The sequence below is a fragment of the Chiloscyllium punctatum genome, chromosome 10, assembly GCF_047496795.1.
Source record: "Chiloscyllium punctatum isolate Juve2018m chromosome 10, sChiPun1.3, whole genome shotgun sequence".
Taxonomy (NCBI): Eukaryota; Metazoa; Chordata; class Chondrichthyes; order Orectolobiformes; family Hemiscylliidae; genus Chiloscyllium; species Chiloscyllium punctatum.
In genome coordinates, this window is record NC_092748.1 from 109,836,117 (window position 1) to 109,858,190 (window position 22,074).

Consider the following 22,074-nt stretch of genomic DNA (forward strand, 5'->3'; position numbering starts at 1 on the left):
TCTGGTCGAGTGACCCTTAGAACTCAGATGGGATTTTGATCAATTAGAAGAGGTTGCTGGTGAAATTGCCTGTGGATCCAATGCATCTTACTACTTTTTAACAGGTTAACCTATTCTATCCATCTTCTCATAATCTCAAATTCTGGAAATAGAAGGGAAGCAATATTTCCAGGTTAAAGTTCAGGCTGATTAGATTACATTACATTAGATTTAGATTAGATTACAGTGTGGAAATAGGCCCTTCGGCCCAACAAGTCCACACCGACCTGCCGAAGTGCAACCCACCCATACCCCTACATTTACCCCTTACCTAACACTACGGGCAATTTAGCATGGCCAATTCACCTGACCTGCACATCTTTGGACTGTGGGAGGAAACCGGAGCACCCGGAGGAAACCCACGCAGGCAAGGGGAGAACGTGCAAACTTCACACAGTCAGTCGCCTGAGGCGGGAATTGAACTTAGGTCTCTGGCACTGAGAGGCAGCAGTGCTAACCACTGTGCCACCGTGCTGCCCTCTCACTTTACTCTATATTGCATGGAAGGCAATGATACTTAGTTCATTGAAAACCAGTGAAGAGACTTGATGACATTTAATATCCATCTCCAGTTGTTTTGAGAAGCTGGAGACAACTGACTCATTTGCTCAGGTGCTCCAGCTTAAAAAAAATGCCAGCCACAGGGATTGGTTCTACAATCTCATATACAATGGGAATAACACAGAATCATAGGATGGTTGCTGTACTTCTTAAAAACATTTATTCACAGGATGAGGGTGTCACTGGCTAGGTCAGCATTCATTCCTAATGGCCCACAGGGCAGTTAAGAGTCAACCACATTGTTGTGAGTCTAGAATCACCTGTAGGTCAAACCTGGTAAGGATGACACTTTCCCTCCCTAAAGGACATTAGTGAACTAGATGAGCTTTTCCAACATTCAACAATGGATTCACGATCATTTAAAATTCTTAGTTCCAGATTTCCTTTTATTGAATTCAAATTCCACCGTCTGCCTTGAGTGGAGTACCTGAGTCTCTAGGTTAATAGTCTAGTGATAGTACCAGTAGACTATTGCCTCCCCCAAGGGGATAACACTGTCCAGCCCATACTGAAGAATGCCATACAGCCCCATTGTGTCCTTGCCATTTCTCTGCAAGAGCACTTTGACTAATCCCACTTCCTTGCCCTTCCTCTGTACCTCTGCAATGTTTTCTTTTTTCTTCGGGTGCTTATATAATCCCCTTTTGACAATCCTGGTTGTATCTGTGTCTATCACACTCCAAGCAGTGGATTCCAGATCACCAATTCTTACTAAATAAAAATGATTTTCCTCATGGTGCTGTTGATTTGTTTGCCAACTGTCTTAAATCAAAGTGATTTAGGTGTTGACCCTTCTGTCAATGAGAGCAATTTATCACTATCTACTCTATCTACACCCCACATCATTTTTGTCAAAAAACGTTTCCATTTTCTTTCCTCTACCAGCAACAACCCAGACTGCTGCTTTTTCCTGTGTAACTGAAATCCTTCATCCCTGCTGCCATTCTCATAAATCTTTTCTGCACCCTCTCCAAGACCATCTAATACCATTCGTAGTGTGTTATCTGTTTCAGTCTCAATTCGAGTACTGTGCCCAATTCTGAATACTTTTAAGAAGGATTAGAAGTTATTGGAGAAGGTACTAGAATGATGTATGAAAATAATTCTGAGCACGTGAGGTGTCAGTTACAAAGTTAGATTGAGGAATCTGGGCTTCTTCTTTAGTGAAGAGAAAGTTGAGAGGATATTTGATATAGATAGTCAAAATCTATAGATGGGAAAAACTGTGTCTAGATTAGAGTGGTGTTGGAAAAGCACAGCCAGCCATCTTTCTCCTGCTCCTCGGATGCTGCCTGATCTGCTTTGCGCCACTCTAATCTAGACTCTGATTTCCAGCATCTGCAGTCCTCATTTTTGCCTGAGGGAAAAACTGTTCCCATTTGCAGCAGGGTCCAGGACTGTAGGGCAGATGAAAGGCAGAAGCAGCAAAGATAACATAAAGGCAACCTTTTTATCTAGCATGGAAACATGACTGGAATGTACTGCTTGAGTAGGAAACAGATTCAACTGTGGTTTTCCAAAGGAAACTAAATAATTATCTGACCACAAAAATTGTAGGAAAAGGGCAAGAGAGTGGGGCGAGCTGAGTTGCACAGAACCACTGTAAGATTGGTGGGCTGATCGGCTTCCTCCTGTGCTGAAGGAATTCTATGGCCATATAGTGAAATAGCAAAGTTGTTCACAACACAGCAGGAGAGCAGTCAGAAGAAATGAGTAGAAACTTGCTTTGTTAGAGTAAACAAGGCAATATTTGGCAATTGTAATCAACTTGAGGTAACGGCGGTAACAGGCAGGTAAGAGATGGTGTCAGAAATCATGCTGTGTTTTACAGGAGATTTTAGTATCCGGAAGCCAATTGGACGAACTTGACACAACTGGAAGAAAGGGCGTGGTACTCCATCAATTGAGGGCTTATGATTTAAAGCAAGTTGTTCTAACCTGGTGCACACAATCGATGAGGTTATGGCTGGGTTGGTACGTTGTTTTGAGTATCTTGCCATCAAAAGTATATTAATACATTGGAAAGGCTTCAGAGAGGACTGTCAAAGATGATTTCAAGGCCGGTGTTCCAAATTCTGAGGGAAGATCTGTTTAAAGTGCAGGAAAGAAGAGAGTGAATCTGATCGAGGGTTTTTAAAATGCTAGAAGGGGTACTATCTAGCATCAGCATACAACTTAAACAGGAAAGGATCAGGTTTACTAGCCTAAAGCAAGACCTGCATTGTGAACAGTGGGTTTTAAATCCTCAGAGTAATAGATGTAATTAATAGATCCCAAGTTAAATTGCTGGAGTGGTCACAAATATTTGTGTTAATCGTTACAATCAGCTATCTGACTCAGACCAACATTGGTGAGAGGTTAATGATTAAGAAATTCATTATTTCAGGTGAGAACTGTAAAGAATTTGATTCCCTCTTTACACATGCTGCCTGACCTGACTGTTTCCAGCATTTTCTGATTAAAATTGGGAAAATGGGAGAGCAAACTGCTTCCAGTTCTGGGCAAGAAGTGATATTTTAGCTTTACCTTCAGTGGCTGACAACTGTGGCATTCTGTGGAGAATTCAGCAGTTGAGATCAAAGTTATGTTATGATGAATCTAAAAATATCTCAGGATTTTTTTTGGTGTGATAAGTCTGTGTTTTAAATATTTTTCTTTGCTTATCTTATATCTGTTAAAGGTCACTGGAAGACTGAACAAATTTCAAGAAAGAAGTGGTTCTTTTTCAACATATTTTCTCTTCCCTGTCTGAATGTCAGTGCAGAACAGGACTTGTGGTTCATTAGGAAGGAAGCTACTGAGACCTACTAAGTGCTTGCTTCACATGTCCGGGATGCATTCTGTAGATTCAGGACTGCAACAACAACTTATATAGCACTTGTATTGCATTAAAGTGTCGAAGATATGACACTAAGCCACAATAGAAGGTGTTAGGCCAGATAGCCAATACCTTCGCCAAAGAAGCATATTTTGAGGGATGGTTTAAAGGAGGAAATCAAAGCAGTGAGGTGAAGAGCTACAGAGAGGGTATTCCAGAATTTAGGGCTGAGGCAACTGAAGGCACTGCCACCATTGAAGGAAGAATCAAAATTGGGAATGTTCAAGAGATCAGAATTGGAGGAGCACAGATATCTCACAGTAGTACAGGGCAGGAGGAGGTGGTTACATATTTAGAAGAGGGGATAAAACTATGGTAGGGTTTGAAAAGACTATAAGACATAGGAACAAAAATTAGGCCATTCAGCCCATCGAGTCTGCACTGCCATTCAGTCATGGCTGATAAGTTTCTCAACCCAATTATTCCACTTTCTCCCTATAACCCTTGATCTCCTTGACAATCAAGAACCTATCTATCTCAGTCTTAAAATACTCAATGACCTGGTCTGCACAACCTTCTGTGGCAATGAATTCCTAGGATTTACCACTCTCTGGCTGAAGAAGTGTCTCCTTATCTCCATTCTAAAAGGTGTTCCATCTACTCAAAGGCTGAGCCCTCAGATCTAGTCTCTCCGACCAATGGAAACGTCTTCCCAAATCTACTCTGTCCAAACCATTCAGTATTCTATTTTCAATTAGATCCTCCCTCATCCTTCCAAACTCCATCAAGTATACACTCCAGATGTGGTCTGAACAGAGCCTCAGAAGTACATCCCTACTTTTATATTTAAATCCACTCAAAATAAATACCATCATTGCATTTGACTTCCTAACTACTGACTCAAACTGCAAGTTTAACTTGAGAGAATCCTGGACTAGAGCTCCCAAGTCTTCTGAATTTTCTCCCCATTTAGAAAATATTCCATGCCTCTGTTCTCCCTACCAAGATGTATGACCTTACACTTTCCCACGTATTCCATCTGCCACTTTGCCCACTCTCCTAACGTATCCAATTCCTTCTGCAGCCTGCCCACCACCTCAATGCTACCTGTCCCTCTACCTATCTTTGTATTGTCTGCAAACTTATCCAGAATGCCCTCAGTTCCTTCATCTGGATCTTTAATGTATAAAGTGAAAAGTTGTAATCCCAATATTGAGCCTTGTGGAACACCACTTGTCACCAGCTGCCATCCTGAGAAGGACCTTTTGTCCTCACTCTCTGCTTTCTGCCAGACAGCCAGGTTTCTATCCATGCTAACACCTTGCCTCTAGTGCCGGACCTTCCTGAAGTCCAGGTAGATAAAGTTCATTGGTTCTCCTTGGTCTAATCTTCTTACTTAAAGAATTCTAGCAGATTTGTCAGGCATGACCTCCCATTGATAGGACCATGCTGATTTTGCCCTATTTTAACAAGTATTCAGAAATTTCATCCTTCACAATGGATTCCAGGATCTTACCCACTACTAAGGTTAGGCTAATTGGTCTGTCATTTTTTGACTTCTGCCTTACTCCAATTTTAAACAGGAGTGTCACATTAAGGATTTTCCAGTTCGCTGGGACCTTCCCTGATTCTAGCGATTCCTGAAAGATCACCACTGATGCCTCCACTATCTCTTCAGCTATCTCCCTTAGTACTCAAGGGTGTTGCCCATCTGGTCCAGGTGATTTATCCAACTTCAGGCTATTCAGTTTTTCTAGCACCTTCTCCTTGGTGATGGCCACCATACTCAGCTCAGCCCTCTCACACTATTGAATTTTTGGGCTATTGCTTATGTCTTCCATCATGAAGACTGACACAAAGTAATTATTCAGTTCCTCAGCCATTTCCTTGTTCCCCGCTACTATCTCTCCAGCATCATTTTCCAATGGCCCAATGTCCACTTTTGCCTTGCTTTTTCCCTTTAGATAGATAAAGAAACTCTTCCCGTCTTCCTTTTAATACCGACTAGCTTATCCTCATATTTTATCTTCTCCATCCTTTTTTTTTTGTTGCCCTCTGTTGGTCTTTGTAAACTTCCCAATCCTCTAGTTTCCCTCTACCCTTCACCACATTATATGCTTTCTCTTTTGCTTCCATGCTATCCCTGACTTCCATAGTCAGCCTGGTCACCTCATCCTCCCTGTACCCTGCTTAGTCTGAGTAGTCTGGCAGAACATTATTTCAATGAGCCAACACACTGCAGCACAGAGGAACTATGCAGAGCAGCGGAAAATCACCTATACTGTTTATTCAAAAAGAACGAGTACCCAGTGAACACAGTCTGCCAATTTCTCAGCAACAAATTCAAACAAGCAAACAACGCGTCTAGAAACCCTACCACTCTCCCCTACATCAAAGACATCTTGGAAATGACTGCCAGACTACTCAGACCCCTTGGCATCATGGTAGCCCACAAACCCAGCAACACACTAAAACAGCAGCTAATGAACTTGAAACACCCTATACAGACAACAAGCAAAACTAATGTCATCTACAAAATACTGTGCAAGAACTGTGACAAACAGGCAGAAACCTAGCCACCAGGATACATGAACATCCACTGGCCACAAAACGACATGACCCTCTCTTACTAGTATCCTTATATACAGATAAGGAAGGACAGCACTTCGACTGGGACAATACATCCATCCTTGGACAATCCAGACACGACGAGAATTCCAAGAAGCATGGCATCCCAACTGGAACTCTTATCAACAAACACATTGAGTTGGACCCCATTTACCACACCCTAAGAAAAAGAACAGGAAATGACATCACTAACCCAAAGAAATCCAAACATATAAATAGAAAGAAGGAATCATCAGCAGTGTTTTGGTAGGAGGCTTACTGAAGACGTTACCTAGTATGATGATGAAACATCCGAAAATGAACCTTCCAGCTCAGCGAGCAAGCATCCATCCAAAGTCTGTGCCCATAAATTTTATTTAAACAGGGCTCATTAATGTTTGAGTTTTGTTGGTGAGGCACTAAGGTTAGTGATAGTTCCAGTTTAATTGACCATTATGCTAAAGGCGGTAAGGGTAACTAGACTGATCACATGATCTGGGGCATCATTATTCCTTTGCTAATGGCAATGCACAGATTGTCTGAAAATTTACATAAATTGTTTTTGGGAATTTTCATGCAGAATGTTTCCTTCCTGCGATTGAATGGGTGCAATAGATTTCTTGACTAAATAGATTCTACATTGCCTGTGTGGAGTCAGTGAACTGAACAGTCTGTTCCTACTCTGTGGAGAAAACATTGGCTGCTGCTTATTCATTTAAGGGATATGAGTGATTCTGCCAAATTCAAAACTTATTGCCAATTTCTAATTGCCCTTGAAACGACAATGGTGAATCACTGGTTATTTGCTAAACCATTTCAAAAGACAATTCATGAATAAACCAGACTACAGTGGAATTGCTTCCCTAAAGGACATTAGCAAACCAGTTGAGTTTTTAACCATGATCTGGTAGTTTCATTGTCACCTTTCCTGACACTAGCTTTTATTTCAGATATTTCAGAACCAAAATTGGAGGTGTAGTGGACAGCGAAAAGGGTTACCTCAGATTACTACAGGATCTTGACCAGATGGGCCAATGGGCTGAGAAGTGGCAGATGAAGTTTAATTCAGATAAATGCGAGGTGCTGCATTTTGGGAAAGCAAATCTTAGCAGGACTTATACACTTAATGGTAAGGTCCTGGGGAGTGTTGCTGAACAAAGAGACCTTGGAGTGCAGATTCATAGCTCCTTGAAAGTGGAGTCGCAGGTAGATAGGATAGTGAAGAAAGCGTTTGGTATGCTTTCTTTTATTGGTCAGAGTATTGAGTACAGGAGTTGGGAGGTTATGTTGCGGCTGTACGGGACATTGGTTAGGCCACTGTTGGAATATTGTGTGCAATTCTGGTCTCCTTCCTATCAGAAAGATGTTGTGAAACTTGAAAGGATTCAGAAAAGATTTACAAGGATGTTGCCATGGTTGGAGGATTTGAGCTATAGGGAGAGGCTGAACAGGCTGGGGCTGTTTTCCCTGGAGCGTTGGAGGCTGAAGTTTACAAAATTATGAGGGGAGTGGATAGGGTAAAAAGGCAAAGTATTTTCCCTGGGGTCGGGGGGTCCAGAACTACAAGGCATAGGTTTAGGGTGAGAGAGGAAAGATATAAGAGAGACCTAAGGGGCAACTTTTTCACAGAGGGTGGTACGTGGATGGAATGAGCCGCTAGAGGAAGTGGTGGAGACTGGTACAATTGCAACATTTAAAAGGCATTTGGGTGGGTATATGAATAGGAAAGGTTTAGAGGGATATGGGCTGGGTGCTGGCAGGTGGGACTAGATTGGGTTAGGATATCTGGTCGGCATGGACGGGTTGGACCGAAAGGTCTGTTTCCATGCTGTACATCTCTATGACTCTAAATGTTTAATTCACTAATTTCCAATTTCTCCACTGCCATGGTGCGATTTGAATCCACATCTCCACCGTGTCCCTGGTTTGCAAATTCCATAATAGTGCCATTATGTTTTCGCTCCTGATCTTAAATTTCTTGTGTAATCCAGACAATTGTTCATTAGTGACATAAATAGGGGCACGTTGAAGCGGTAGTAGCTGATTGGAATGTATTGGGTGAGGATTTTTCCAGGGGAAGAATTTTTCTTCCGCATGTCCATGTGCTACTGTATAAGATCCTATTTGGGGTTGTTGCCAAGTATGTAGTTCTTGACATGCCTTTGCAACTGGCCACTGGGCAACTCCACTGGAAATATCTGCTGCCAGTTTTCCCTTTCTTCACTAAGTGTTTGGCTCAGTGCCAACCCCAAAGGGTTTCCTCACTGAAATCCAGACCTCTCCATGTGTACAGTTACTGGCACAGGCCAGTCAAGCTGAAGCATGCTGGTACCTAGTTTCCCTCTGTACTTAACGTTGCTTCCAGGAAAGTAGCCTCTTAACTCAGGATTATAGAGGTTTTGGAAAATTATGAAAAGCCTTTTCATAAATGACTTTTCTTTATACACTGATGTCTCAGTCTTTGTAAATGCTAGGTTTTAATGTTGGTTCTTATGTTGTCTTGTATTTTAATGCAAATATATGATCTTATAGTTTGCGCAATTGCGGTCTTCAGAAGCTGCAAGTAATCCTTTCTGCTGTGTTGGAATTTAAAAGGATTATTTAGAAACCAGATCAATTCTTTAAGACTAATTCACTATAATGTGTCATGTTATAGTCACTCAGTCACTACATTTCAAGACTTTTGAGCAGGTAAATGGTGATTTGACATGAGACAGGCTGCGGTCTTATATGGCCCTCTACTGGAATTACACGCTATTGTTGCTTCAGATGGTTTGTTTTACCCACTTATTCCTGGCCAAGATAGAGTTCCCTGGCACCTCACTCGCACTTGTGACTGCATCCACGTGGCTGCTTTCTCAAGTGCAAATCTAAACATTTGAGTGTGGGCTGATTGTGCAAGAGGTAGTGTCGAGCCTGATCCTGTTTGTACAAGTGTGGCAGGAGTGATCACTTAAAGTCGATCAGAAGCAGGAATCTTGACTAAATTCTTTGCCTCAGTGGCTCAAGGCCATCAGAGTCAATTGTAGTTAACCCACTCCCTCAAACTCAAGGCTAGTAATCTAGCCCAGACCCTCTGTGTGGCTTCATGTGCAACAGCTGATGACAGAAAAAAAAAACTATTTAAAGATTATTGATGAAGATCGGACTGATCCATTTGGTTTGTTCCCATGTTTGATTGCTTGTGGGTTTTGTTTTTGCAAACAGCACTCCCAGTGTCATTCCCAAGCATTGGGCAATCAAGTTATGACAAAGGCAGCTTCAGAGAGTCTCTGCTCTCCTCCTAGCTTTAGAAACTTACTGCAAAAGTGTGACTTTCCTGCTTCTCACACCAATGTGCCTGCAGCCTTTCCAGTCTGTTTAGAAACTATGAATATTTAATTGTGTTGGAGTGCATGCCATGTGGGAAAGATCAGGAACCTTGAAATCAATTGAGAGACTGCTTTCATTCCATCAATCTGGTTAGGAAAAATGTTGTTAAACTTGAAAGGGTTCAAAAAAGATTTACAAGGATGTTGCCAGGGTTGGAGGGTTTGAGCCATAAGGAGAGGCTGAACAGGCTGGGGCTATTCTCTCTGGAGCATTGGAGGTTGAGGTATGACCTTATTGAGGTTTATGAAATCATGAGGGGCATGGAGAGGTTGAATAATTCAGGACTTTTCCCCAGGGTGGGGGAACCAAAACTAGGAAGCGTAGATTTAAAGTGAGAGGGAAAATATTTAAAAGGATTGAAGTGACCACTTTTTCATGCAGAGTGATGCATGTATGGAATGAACTGCCAGAGGTGGTGGTGGAGGCTGGTACAATTGCAACATTTAAAAGGCACCTGGATGGATATGTGAATAGGAAGGGTTTAGTGAGATATGGGCCAAATATTGGCAAATAGGTCTAAATTAATTTAGGATATCTAAGTTGCATGGACAAATTGGACCAAAGAGTTTGTTTCTGTGCTGTACGTCTCTATGACTGTAACCAGATTCAAACTGAAGTGCTGGGTAAAGTGACATGTCTCGTTCCCTTCATTTACCTTCTCTTTTAATTTAAACAATTTCACGGTGATATATAATTAATTTTGACGACTGTTATCTATGTCCCTCAAGTCACTGTTTAGTTTAGTTTGACTTGTAAAGAAATGTAAAAATGTAAACAAAGAAAGCTCATTAATCTGAGCAATGACATTGACTGTGCTGCCTGACTGCTCAGCAATGGCAAGAATCTGTGATGTGGACATTGCAGTTTTTAGCTTAGAATATCATCTTTTGTGCCTTTTTATGTTTGTTCCTTCATGCTTTGAATAACAATTATTTTTAAACAGGATGATGAGGAGGAATTCAACAACATTGCTGTCTTTTTCATCGGTACTGCTGCATGTTTGTATCAGGTAGGTTCCCAGTTACTGAACAATTTCAAGCGAGCATTCTCTTCTTTGGGGGCAGCCAGGTGTCTAATGCATGTGGAAACATGTCCTTATGTTTGAGACTTTGAGCCAAGCTGCTGAGAAATCCCCTTGGCTAGAATGTCTGTTTTATTAAATACCATTAAGTTCTTGTTATCATTCTTGCCTGTAGCCATGAAAAATATGTTTTGCATGGACCTGACACAGTTAAATGAGAGAGTCAATGTCTTACAGAAAGTAAATATCAATTCCAGCTGCATCAGGTTAAGTTCAGTGTAATGGAGGGCAGGTGTCGTTTCAAAATATTTCTTCACACAAAGGACAATCAAGAGATTGGGCATGTTGTCAAAAAGAATAGATAATGTAGGGTCTTTCTGACCAACCAGATGTTACAATGAAGAAAGGAATAAGAATTTTGTTTCGGAAGGATAAGATTAAAATGCCCAGAGGGTTGATGTTATTAGATCACTTATTGTAATCTGGAATGTATATTTCCAACTACTATCAGTAATATCCTTGGTCACTTCTTCCAAGATTTTGCTATTGTCACCTAAATTGAACTTTGTTGCACAAGAGTAGTACAACTCTGAAGCAAAATGGAATATGTTAACGTAGCACAGTGCCTTTCTCATCCTCAGTGTCCCAGAGTTCATAAGAGCCAATGAACTGCTTCTGTGGTGCACCCATTGTTGGTGGGTGAGCGCACCAGCCAGTTTCCAAGCAGATTTTCTTTCTTTTCCCTCGTGATACTTCCTGGTTCCTGCAATAAATTATACCAGGAAGGTTCCTATCGAACTCTGGAATGTCTGATTGATTGTCTTTTAAGATAGAGATAGGTAAGTTCCTTCTCCATGGGTAAGTTCTTGATTAGTAAGGGGACCAAAGGTAATGCAGAGAAGGGAGAAAAATGGGGTTCAGAAACATATTGGCCTCTGCTGAATGGCCAAATTCTGCTCCGATATCTAATGATTTTATTATGGTCTTATGGTTTCATTGGGTGGTTGGACATGTTCTATGTCTCAAATTGATGTGAGGGTGTGGCAGAGAGGAAGACTTGGTTAAGCCAGGATTCAAATGCATTCTAGAAGGAGTTTTAGGAACATTTTGATTTCTTTTGAATTGTAACTTTGTTATTCAACATAATACTAAATAATATAGTGGAAATGGTGCTGAATATTGAGATTCAGCCATACATTAGAGAAACGTGCATCGGGAATACATACCTGTGTTCAACTAAGTATGTGTATGCGCTGAAAAAAAACTAATGTTTCACCTTCTGTCCAGCTTGGCCCATGTGGAAAATCTGACTAAAAGTTGTCATGCAGCTGATCTTGCAAATGATTGAACCTTTGTGAGATTATACTATCTGAAGTCTATTTACCTACCCCCTTCTGAACCTGACCCGCTGCCTTTCCTTAGAATTTGCAGTTACATCAAACACTTTTTCAGTTGTTTATCTTAATCCATTAGAGTCTTGAAAAGCTTAAATAAAGCCTCAGTGTCTTTTCTCTAGGGTAAGCATGCTCAGCTACTTCAGTCTCTCACTGTGACTTAAGTGTCTAATTTTTGAAATAATTTCACCCTTGTTTAGAGTTGTGTTTTAAATAGGTTGGTCATTTTTCTCAGCTAGAGAAGTGCTGTTTGCTTCTGGTGAAAACCCTGTTGATGTTAGAGGGATGAGGTCTGCTATTACTCCAGGTTTATTGTCCTTGAATTAAATCTTCAAAGGAAATTCTCTTTAATGTTTGATTTCTTGTTTTCAGTGTTACCTGCTAGCATGTTACAGCGGACGTAGGAACTTGAAATCTTTTCTGATGTTCGGCTTGGTCTGCCTGTGCAATCTGTACCTGCATGAACTCCGCAATACCTGGCAAATTCTCTTTCATGTCACAGTTGCTGCATTTGCTACTCTGCAGACACGGATGAGGCAGCCACAGGGAAAGGCACCAGACTACAACGTGTGACAATCTGTGACTGTGGAAAGCAGCTGTTTCGAGGGATTTGTAATTCTGCAGGAAGCACATGATGGTGTGGAACAAATAATTAGCTTCTTTTTGCAAAACAAAACGACGAGAAATGAGCCAAATGGGGGGAAATTGTGTTAGAGTTCTTCAAAGCATTGTGACCAAATGCTGCCATTCTGAAACTGAGCGCTACAAATCAAAATTGAGGATGCATTTGTGCTGCCAGCCCATTCATGTCCCACTGCTGCAATACATGTATAAAACGTCACCTGTTCCAGCATGAAGCTAGAAAACCGTGGATATTATGTTAATTCAGTCCAAACAAAGAACTACTGTGAGCCTTGCCCTTTTTATACTGAAATTTATTTTGATTCTATTTTTCTCTACAGAAGACAGTTTTCAGGGGTATGGCTCTGTTGGCCCTGGCACCTTTGCCACCTTAACCTTAATCGCCCTTAATTAAGCAGCCATTTTGTTTGTGTATGAGAGAGAGCAAGAAGGTCCTGCAAGTGTTGCATTAGGTGTGGCCTGGGCCAGAGATGCTAACACATACCAAGACACTGCAGCACCGTCTGAGGATGCTGAATCTCTGGTGAGGTATCTTTTCCCTTGGGCGCTCATAATAGGTCCCCAAGCTTACTTTAGTATTTCCCAGCTACTATTAATCCTTCATCCACTACCACTTCCAGTGAACTATCAAGTCCATTCCTCTTTTTTTTAAACTTGCTTTCTTTAGTTCTGACCCTTCCTGAATGTTCCTGTATCCACAGTCAAGTGGACCCACAGTCAGACCTCCTTGCCTGTGCCAGTATGGGAGGCTGAAGACAAGTGCTTATTGCACCTTATAGTTTTTATTTGCATTGACACGCACTAGTGAAGAATCTAGCCTTTGTTTCAGGATTTGCCTTTCTGAATTCAAGGTTTTAAATTTGTGAGCAATCAGCTGAAATGAACCTGCTGTGTCCCTGTCCATAACACAGTCCCTTCCCACTCCAGCACATTGTGCCTCTGTTACCTGTCGCGTTCTAGATAAATTTCCAATCAGATTTTCATAGAAGTGGGAGAGACGTGGCTGTTTTGGGAAAGGTATCATATGTGCAAATGTCTATACACAGTGCGTGAACATGTTCCAAACTTTTGTAGAAAATTGGTAAGAAATAAAATATGTAAGATATATATTTAGAGAAACTAGTAATCCCAAATGTTTCTCCAGTTTAAAAAAAATACACTGAAGTCAACTTGTATATTTGATAAAGCCTGCAGTATGGTAAATAGCAGTTATACGCCCAAAAAAACAGAACAACGCAGCACCTATATCTGTATCCTAAATAAAATTAGAATGTTGCTGGAAATATTCTGCAGGTTTTCAGCAGTTGTGGGGTCAGAAACAGAGTTAACATTTTAGGCCTGTAACCTTTCATAATGACTGTCAAAGCTTGCCAATGAAAGATTGAAACAAGTAGTTATTTCCTAAGCCTTTGGATGCAATTTCAGGCCCTATTGATTTGTGCTCTTTCTAGAATTTTTTTGCCCCTGTTTGTTGTTGGAAGGCATGGCTCATTTCCCCACAGCCCCAAATTACAAAAGGCAGTGTGTTGATGCAACAGCCACTTTGGTGGTAGAAGTAACTTGTAAATAATATTGTAAAAAAAAAATTGGTTAACATAAGTAAGCAGTGATTAATCAGGACATCCCATGACAATGAGTGATTTAGTATTGTATGGTGTAGTGGTAATGACACTTGACTAGTAATCCAGAGGTCCAGGATATGCAGAGGTATAGGTTTAAATCCCACCCTTAGAAGATAGGTTTTTTTTAAATTCATTCATAGGATGTGGGTATCAAGGACTAGGCCAGCATTTATTTCCTATCCCTAATTACACAGAGGGCAGTTAAAAGTCAATCACAGTGCTGTGGGTCTGGAGTCACATGTAGGCCAGAGCAGGTAAGGACGACAAATGTCCTTCCCTCAACGACATTACTGAACCAGATGGGTTTTTCTGACAATGGTTTCATGTTCATCAGTAGATTCTGAATTCCATGTTCTTTTTTGAATTCCAATTCCTACCATCTGCCATATGGAATTTGAAACTAGCTCCCCAGAACATTAGCTGGGCTTCTGGATTGACAATCCTGCCATAATATCACCAGGCCATTGCCTCTGTGGAATTTACATTTAATTGATGAATCTGATATTGAAAACTAGACAATAGTGATGGCCATGGCAACTATTCCTGATTGTTGTAAAAGTCCACCTGATTCACTAATATCGTTTGGAGAGTAAGAGAGTTTACATCATAGCAATGGGGGAGACGATGATGTAATGGTATTGTGTATGGCACAGTGACACTCAGCCTTTCTACAGAGGGAACATGGCACAGTGGTTATAGCACTACTACCTCACAGAACCAGGGACCCAGGTTTGATTCCAGTCTCTGTGGCCATATGATTGGAGTTTGCACGTTCTCCCCATTGCAGAATCATAGCCCTACAGTGTGGAAGCAGGCCATTTGGCCCATCAGGTCTCACCAACCCTTTTAAGAGTATCCCAGCCTATCCCTGTAACTCTGCATTTTCCCATGACTAACCTACCTAGCCTGCACATCCTTGGACTGTGGGAGGAAACCGGAGCACCCAGAAGGAGCCCACACTGACACTGGGAATGTACAAGCTCCAAACAGGCAGTCACCCAAAGTTGGAATCAAACCCTCGTCTCTGGTGCTGTGAGGCAGCAATGCTAACCACTGAGCCACCATGCTGCCCGATGTCTGTGTGGGTTTCTGTTGGATGTCCCCAATGTTCAAAAGATGTGCAGGTTAGGTGGATTAGCCTTGCTAAATTACCCCATTGTGTCCAGGGATGTGCAGGTTAGGTGGTTTTAACCATGTCAACCATTAACCAAATATGGGGTTACAGGTATAGGGTAACTATGCCTGTATAACTAAATCCTGGATTCTGAATAATAATTCTAGACATTAGGTCTGTAGCTGAACAAAAGAGTTAGCAATTCTTAGCAATACAGTAAATTTAAACAAGATTTGAACTCAATAACCATTGTTTTCAGCTCCATTCACTCAAAAGGCTAGCAGACAAACACAGTTATGGGATAAATAAAAGGAAAATAACAGAACGGGCCAGATTACTTAAATGGAGCACTTAGATCAAGAACCAACATGCAAACAGCTTTCTGGCCTGGCCTCCCAAGTTTGTCTTTTGCTAACACAAGCTGCCACCCACAGTCCAAAAGTCATCATCAACTCTTATTCATCACTCCAAATATTTGTAAAAGAAAACAATGAAAATATCAGTGAAGGCTCTAACAAATGTCTCTGGAATAGTAATACAGAGCCTCAGACTCATGCTATCAGACATGAGTTTGAATGCTGTCATAAAAGATGGTGAAATCTGAATTCAGGAAAATCTGGAATTAAAACGCTAATAGTGACCATTGCTGATTGTCTAATGATCGGATGGAAGTTTTACAGGTTTTAGTATAATAGCCTTTGATGTTTTTCTATGGCTGGAGACAGATGATTCATCTCGAGCTTCACTGACTCACTTTAGCCGGATTATCTACACCATGCAGGGACATCAGAATCTTCACTGATTTGATCATGTGGGCATTTTGAGTCTGGCAATGATATCCATTTTAAAAAGAAACAACTTAAACACAGAAGCCTAGAAGAGAATTTAGTTTATTGTCTTCCATTGACATTCAATGGCATTACCATTGCTGAGTTCCCCAAACAACCAATATGCTGGGGTTACCATTGACTAGAAACTGAACTGGACCAGCCATAGAAGTACTGTGGCTACAAAAAGGAAATCAGCGACTGGGAATCCTGCAGTGAGTAACTCAGTACCTGAGTCCACAAAGCCTGTCTACCATCTACAAGGCACAAGTCAGGAGTGTGATGGAATACTTCCCCACTTGCTTGGATAAGTGCAGCAGCAACAAGCCACAAAGCTTGACTCCATGCTAGACATAGCAACCCCCTTTACTGTCATTCCATTCACCAAGTTGAATATTCACTCCCTTCACCAAAGGTGCACAATGGTAGTGCACCATCTATGAGATGCACTGCAGTCACTCACTGAGGGTCTTCTGTCAGCACTTTACAAACCTGTGACCTCTACCAACTAGAAAGATGCATGGGAGCATCAACACTTGCAGGTTCTCTTCCTAGCCACACACCATCCTGACACATAATTGTAATTTGTGTTTCTTCCCTGTTGCTGGATCAAAATCCTGGAACTCCCTTACAGTGCTGTGTGTGTATCTACACACGAAGGACTGCAGCAGTTTATGAAGGCATCACACTACCACTACTTCTAGGGTAATTAAAGACAGAGAGTGAGGGAAGAAAGCTGCCTTAGGAATATTCCATGCCCGTATCCCACGAATGAATAAAAAGCAGAACTCCTAACTGCCCTCTTAAAGTGCCCTATAGGCCAATCAAATCATGGCAATTAGGGACGATTAAGAGAGGTCAATGACAATTACATTTTAAGAAATGAAATCCTGGTGGAAGTTATTCAACAGGAGGAGGCTATTTAGCCTTTTGAACCTCTTCTGTTTTTCAGTGAGGTCATGGCTCGTCTATAAGCTGGCTCCATACTCCCTAGTGTCTTTGCGAAGAGAGAAGGGAGTTTTACTGTGTACATCAGCTTGGCTAAAATGTCACATTTAAATGATGTAGATAGCATATTTTCTTGCAAGGTTTCATTTGTCATCTAGTTTGAATCAAGTCTGAAATATCATGAATGCAAACAGAAGCACAACAAACTTTACCAAACAAAATAATTTAAAATAAATTGTCCCAAATACCAGTACCAAATTGTTGAATGAACCTCAAAGTACTGAAATGTATTAAAATAAATGCAAAATACTGTGGATCATGGACATCTGAAACAATATTGAATGTTCGGGAAATACTCAAGACCAGCAACATCTATGGAGAGAGAAAGAGAGAGATGTTGCACACTTGTGACTCGTACATAGAGTCATAGAGATGTACAGTATGGAAACAGACCCTTCGGTCCAACCCGTCCATGCTGACCAAATATCCCAACCCAATCTAGTCCCACCTGCCAGCACCCGGCCCATATCCCTCCAAACCCTTCCTATTCATATACCCATCCAAATGCCTCTTAAATGTTGCAATAGTACCAGCCTCCACCACTTCCTCTGGCAGCTCGTTCCATCCACGTACCACCCTCTGTGTGAAAAGGTTGCCCCTTAGGTCTCTTTTATATCTTTCCTATAATAGGGCGACCAGAACTGGACGCAGTATTCCAAGTGCAGTCTAACCAAAGTTTTATAGAGCTGCAACAAGATCTCCCGACTCTTAAACTCAATCCCCCTGTTAATGAAAGCCAAAACGCCATATGCTTTCTTAACAACCCTGTCCACTTGGGTGGCCATTTTAAGGGATCTATGTACCTGCACACCAAGATCCCTCTGTTCCTCCACACTGCCAAGAATCCTATCCTTAATCCTGTACTCAACTTTCAAATTCGACCTTCCAAAATGCATCACCTCACATTTATCCAGGTTGAACTCCATCTGCCACCTCTCAGCCCATCTCTGCATCCTGTCAATGTCCCGCTGCAGCCTACAACAGCCCTCTATACTGTCAACGACACCTCCAACCTTTGTGTCATCTGCAAACTTGCTGACCCATCCTTCAATCCCCTCATCCAAGTCATTAATAAAAATTACAAACAGTAGAGGCCCAAGGACAGAGCCCTGTGGAACACCACTCACCACAGACTTCCAGGCAGAATATTTTCCTTCTACTACCACTCGCTGTCTTCTGTTGGCCAGCCAATTCTGTATCCAGACAGCTAAGTTCCCCTGAATCCCATTCCTCCTGACCTTCTGAATGAGTCCACTATGGGGAACCTTATCAAATGCCTTACAAGTTTATTTCTCAATTTCCCTCTATTAGTGTGTCTATTACAATCCCAATTAGGTGATCATCCCTTTCTTATTTCTCAGTTCCACCCAAATAACTCCCTTGAATGTATTTCCGGGAATATCCTCCCTCAGCACAGCTGTAATACTATCCCTTATCAAAAACATCACACCCTCTCCTCTCTCGCCTCCCTTTCTATCCTTCCTGTAGCATTTGTATCCTGGAACATTAAGCTGCCAGTCCTGCCCATCCCTGAGCCATGTTTCTGTAATTGCTATGATATCCCAGTCCCATGTTCCCAACCATGTCCTGAGTTCATCTGCCTTCCCTGTTAGGCACCTTGCATTGAAATAAATGCAGCTTAATTTATTAGTCCTACCTTGTCCCTGACTGTTTGACTAGCTTCTGTTCTCAACTGTCCCAGTCTCAAATTGATCTCTTTCCTCACTACCTCCCTGGGTCCTACCCCTCATCTTACTAGTTTATATCCTCCCGAGCAGTTCTAGCAAATCTCCCTGCCATTATATTAGTCCCCTTCCAATTTAGGTGCAATCCGTCCTTCTTGTACAGGTCACTTCTACCCCAAAAGAGATTCCAATGATCCAAAAATGTGAATCCTTCTCCCATACCCCCAGCTCCTCAGCAATGCATTCATCTTCTCTATCCTCCTATTCCTGCCCTCACTAGCTCGTAGCACTGGGAGTAATCCAGATATTACTACTCTCGAGGACCTCTTTTTATATTCATATTAAATTTAATTTAATTTAAAGTCAAAGATTCAGCAGCCCTAGATCCCCACCCTTCAGCTCTTGTACTGCATCTATAGTTAAGGCATGCAGTCTTTAATGAGCTTGAGTTTCCACTAGTTCTAAATTGGGAAGACGGAAGAGATTGGCTTTGCCTTGCACCTTAAATTACACACCCTAGCTTCCAATTCTAGCCTTCTCTTCAGTGATTGGCCCGTTCACAAACGTAGCATCTAATTGTTCCTCAACTTGAGCTATCAACCCTATCCACTCCATCACAAAGATCCTTACCCAACTGGTTTCTTGTCTTCCAGTGTGTCATGTATGTAGGGCCATCCTGGCCATGCTGGCCATGTACTAGAATTAATAACGTTTCATTCACCAATACCCATGTCTTTCTTGTCCTAAATTGGCTCCTAAAGTATCCAATTTTAAATGTTCACCTTTATGTTCATATCTGTTGCTAAACCCATCTCCCCTCAGAAACATCCTCCATCCCTATCATCTTTCAAAGTTCCTCATCGCTCTGTATTGCCCTTTTCTCATTTGCCTGTCTTTTTGATCATAGTTGTCCATGCTTATATCCAGTCCTCGTTCTCAAGTGTTGTCGCTGAACTGACTTCATCTCCTTTGAGACCCTTATTAAAGCTTGGATGTGTTTTTGGTCAAGGTTTACAAATCTTCACTATTTCCCATTTTATCTGCTTCTCATTCTTCAATATCACTCATCTCTGGTGTAATAATTTTCTGCTTCCTGGTGTAGTTTTCAGTTTCATAGTTGGAGCACTGTCTGGAGACACGGTGGGGCATTCACGAGGTGGAGAGTATCATCGCTAGAATGTATGGAGAGGTGGCCACATCACAGATTCAAAGACCACATGCAGAGTAGGAGAGTCAAGCAGGAAGTTCAGGAATCTCCTGTGGCTATTCCCCTGCAAAACAGATGTACCATTTTGGATGGCCTCTTGGTATGATGTGGAGGTGCCAGCATTGGACTGGGGTGGACAAAATTAAAAATAACACGCCAGGTTATAGTCCAACAGGTTTATTTGGAAGCACTAGCTTTCAGAGCGCTGCTCCTTCATCAGGGGATAACAGCAACAGTCAAATTCATGGTACCTTGGTTGTCTCTGCTGCAGAGGGAGGGGGAAATAGGCAAAGAAATATGATAGTTACAGGGAATTCAATCATAAATGGGATAGATAAGCATTTTTATGGCTGCAAATGAGAGTCCAGGATGGTGTGTTGCCTCCCCAGTGCTAGGGACCTGGATGTCTTGCAGCAGTTGTCGGACATTCTGGAGGAGGAGGGTAAACAGCTAGTGGTTGTGCTATAAGTTGCTACTATCGACATACATTTTTTAAAAAAGTGTTGAGGTCCTAAAAGCAGAATATAGAGAACCAGGAAGAAAGTTGAAACGTAGAATCTCAAAGGTAGTTATCTCAGGATTACTACCAGTGCCACGAGCTAATCAGAGTAGAATATATAGGATGAACATGGGGCTGAAAAGATGGTGTGAGTGGACGTGTTTCAGATACGTGGAGCATTGGGACTGGTTCTGGGGAGGTAGGACCTGTACTAAATGGATAGGTTACATGTGGGCAGGACCGAGACTGGGGGGATACGTAGTCGATTGGTTGGGGAGGGTTTAAAACTAGTGTGGCAGAAGGATGGTCAGAGGATAAGGCAGGAAATGCAGAAATTGAGGGAGAGTAGAAACAAGGAAAACGTGACTCACAGTTGAAAAATGTGGCGCTGCAAAAGCACAAACAGTCGGGCAACATCCGATGAGCAGGAGAGATGATGTTTTGGGATAAGTCCTTCATCAGGAACTGGGACTGATTACATGCTAGGGGCTTGGTTGGGGTTAGAGCTTTTAAGCACCATGCCTGATGAAGGAGTTTTGGCCGAAACATCGAATCTCCTGCTCCTCGGATGCTGCCTGACTTGCTGTGCTTTTCCAGCACCACACTTTCCAACTCTGAATCTCCAGCATCTGGAGTCCTCACTATCTCCTCCAAACATGACTAAGAACAGGCAAGGAAATGCTGTTAAAAAGAACAAGGGAGGTGGTATGAAATGCATGTGTTTCAATGCAAGAAGTAAAATTGTCAAGGTAGATGAACTCAGCGTTGGTTAGTACTTGGAACTATGACACTATTGTGATTACAGAGACTTGGCTGAAAGAGGGTCAAGACTGACAGCTGAATGTCCCAGAAGTTACATGTTTCAGGTGTGATAGAAAGGGAGGTAAAAGGGGTGGGGGAATTTCATTACTGGTAAAGGGGTATCTCACAGCTGTACTGAGGGAGATAACATCAGAGGACTCATGTAGTGAGGTGGTATGGGTAGAAGTCAGGAATAGGAAAGGAGAAATCGCAATGTTGGAGGTATACTACAGTCTTCCCCACAGCCATCGGAAGATAGAGGAGAGAATACGTGGACAGATTTTGGAAAGATGTAAAAACAGCAGGATTGTTGTGGTGGGTGATTTAAACTTCCCCTAAATCGACTGGGACTCACTATATGCTCGGGGCTTGGATGGGGCAAAATTTCTAAGGACCATTCAGGAAGGTTTCTTGACACAATATGTGAACAGTCCAACCAAGAAAGAGGTAATACTGCACCTGGTTTTGGGAAATAAGCTCGGCCGGGTGAGTGAAGATTTAATGGGGGAGCATTTTGGGAGTAGTGACCATAACACCGTGAGTTTTAAGTTACTCATGGATTGGGATAACAGCAGTCCTCTGGTAAAGGTGTTAAATTGGGGCACGGTGAATGACAACAATATTAGGCAGGAACTGGAAAATGTTGATTGGAGGCGGCTGTTTGAGGGTAAATCCACATTGGATATGTGGGAGTATTTCAAGTGACAGTTGGATAAGAGTTCAGGAACGGCACGTTCCTGCAAGAATGAAGGATAGGAATGGAAAGTTATGTGGATTTTGGATGACCCGAGATATTATGACCTTGGTCAAAAAAAAAGCATACTTAAGGTTTAGGAGGATGTGAACTGACAAAGCCC

At 41.9% G+C, this 22,074-nt stretch overlaps 1 protein-coding gene across 2 annotated transcripts in view; it reads left to right on the top strand.

Moving 5' to 3' along the window:
• The window catches only part of sec22a (SEC22 homolog A, vesicle trafficking protein), a 68,612-nt gene extending 55,039 nt beyond the window's left edge, over positions 1–13,573 (top strand). For both annotated transcript variants that reach the window (XM_072579923.1, XM_072579922.1), the window contains 2 exons: positions 10,341–10,406; positions 12,185–13,573. In XM_072579923.1, coding sequence (XP_072436024.1) covers positions 10,341–10,406; positions 12,185–12,385 — 267 coding nt within the window. In that variant the 3' untranslated portion in view covers positions 12,386–13,573. The remainder of the gene's footprint in view (positions 1–10,340; positions 10,407–12,184) is intronic.
• The last annotated feature ends 8,501 nt before the right edge of the window (positions 13,574–22,074 follow it).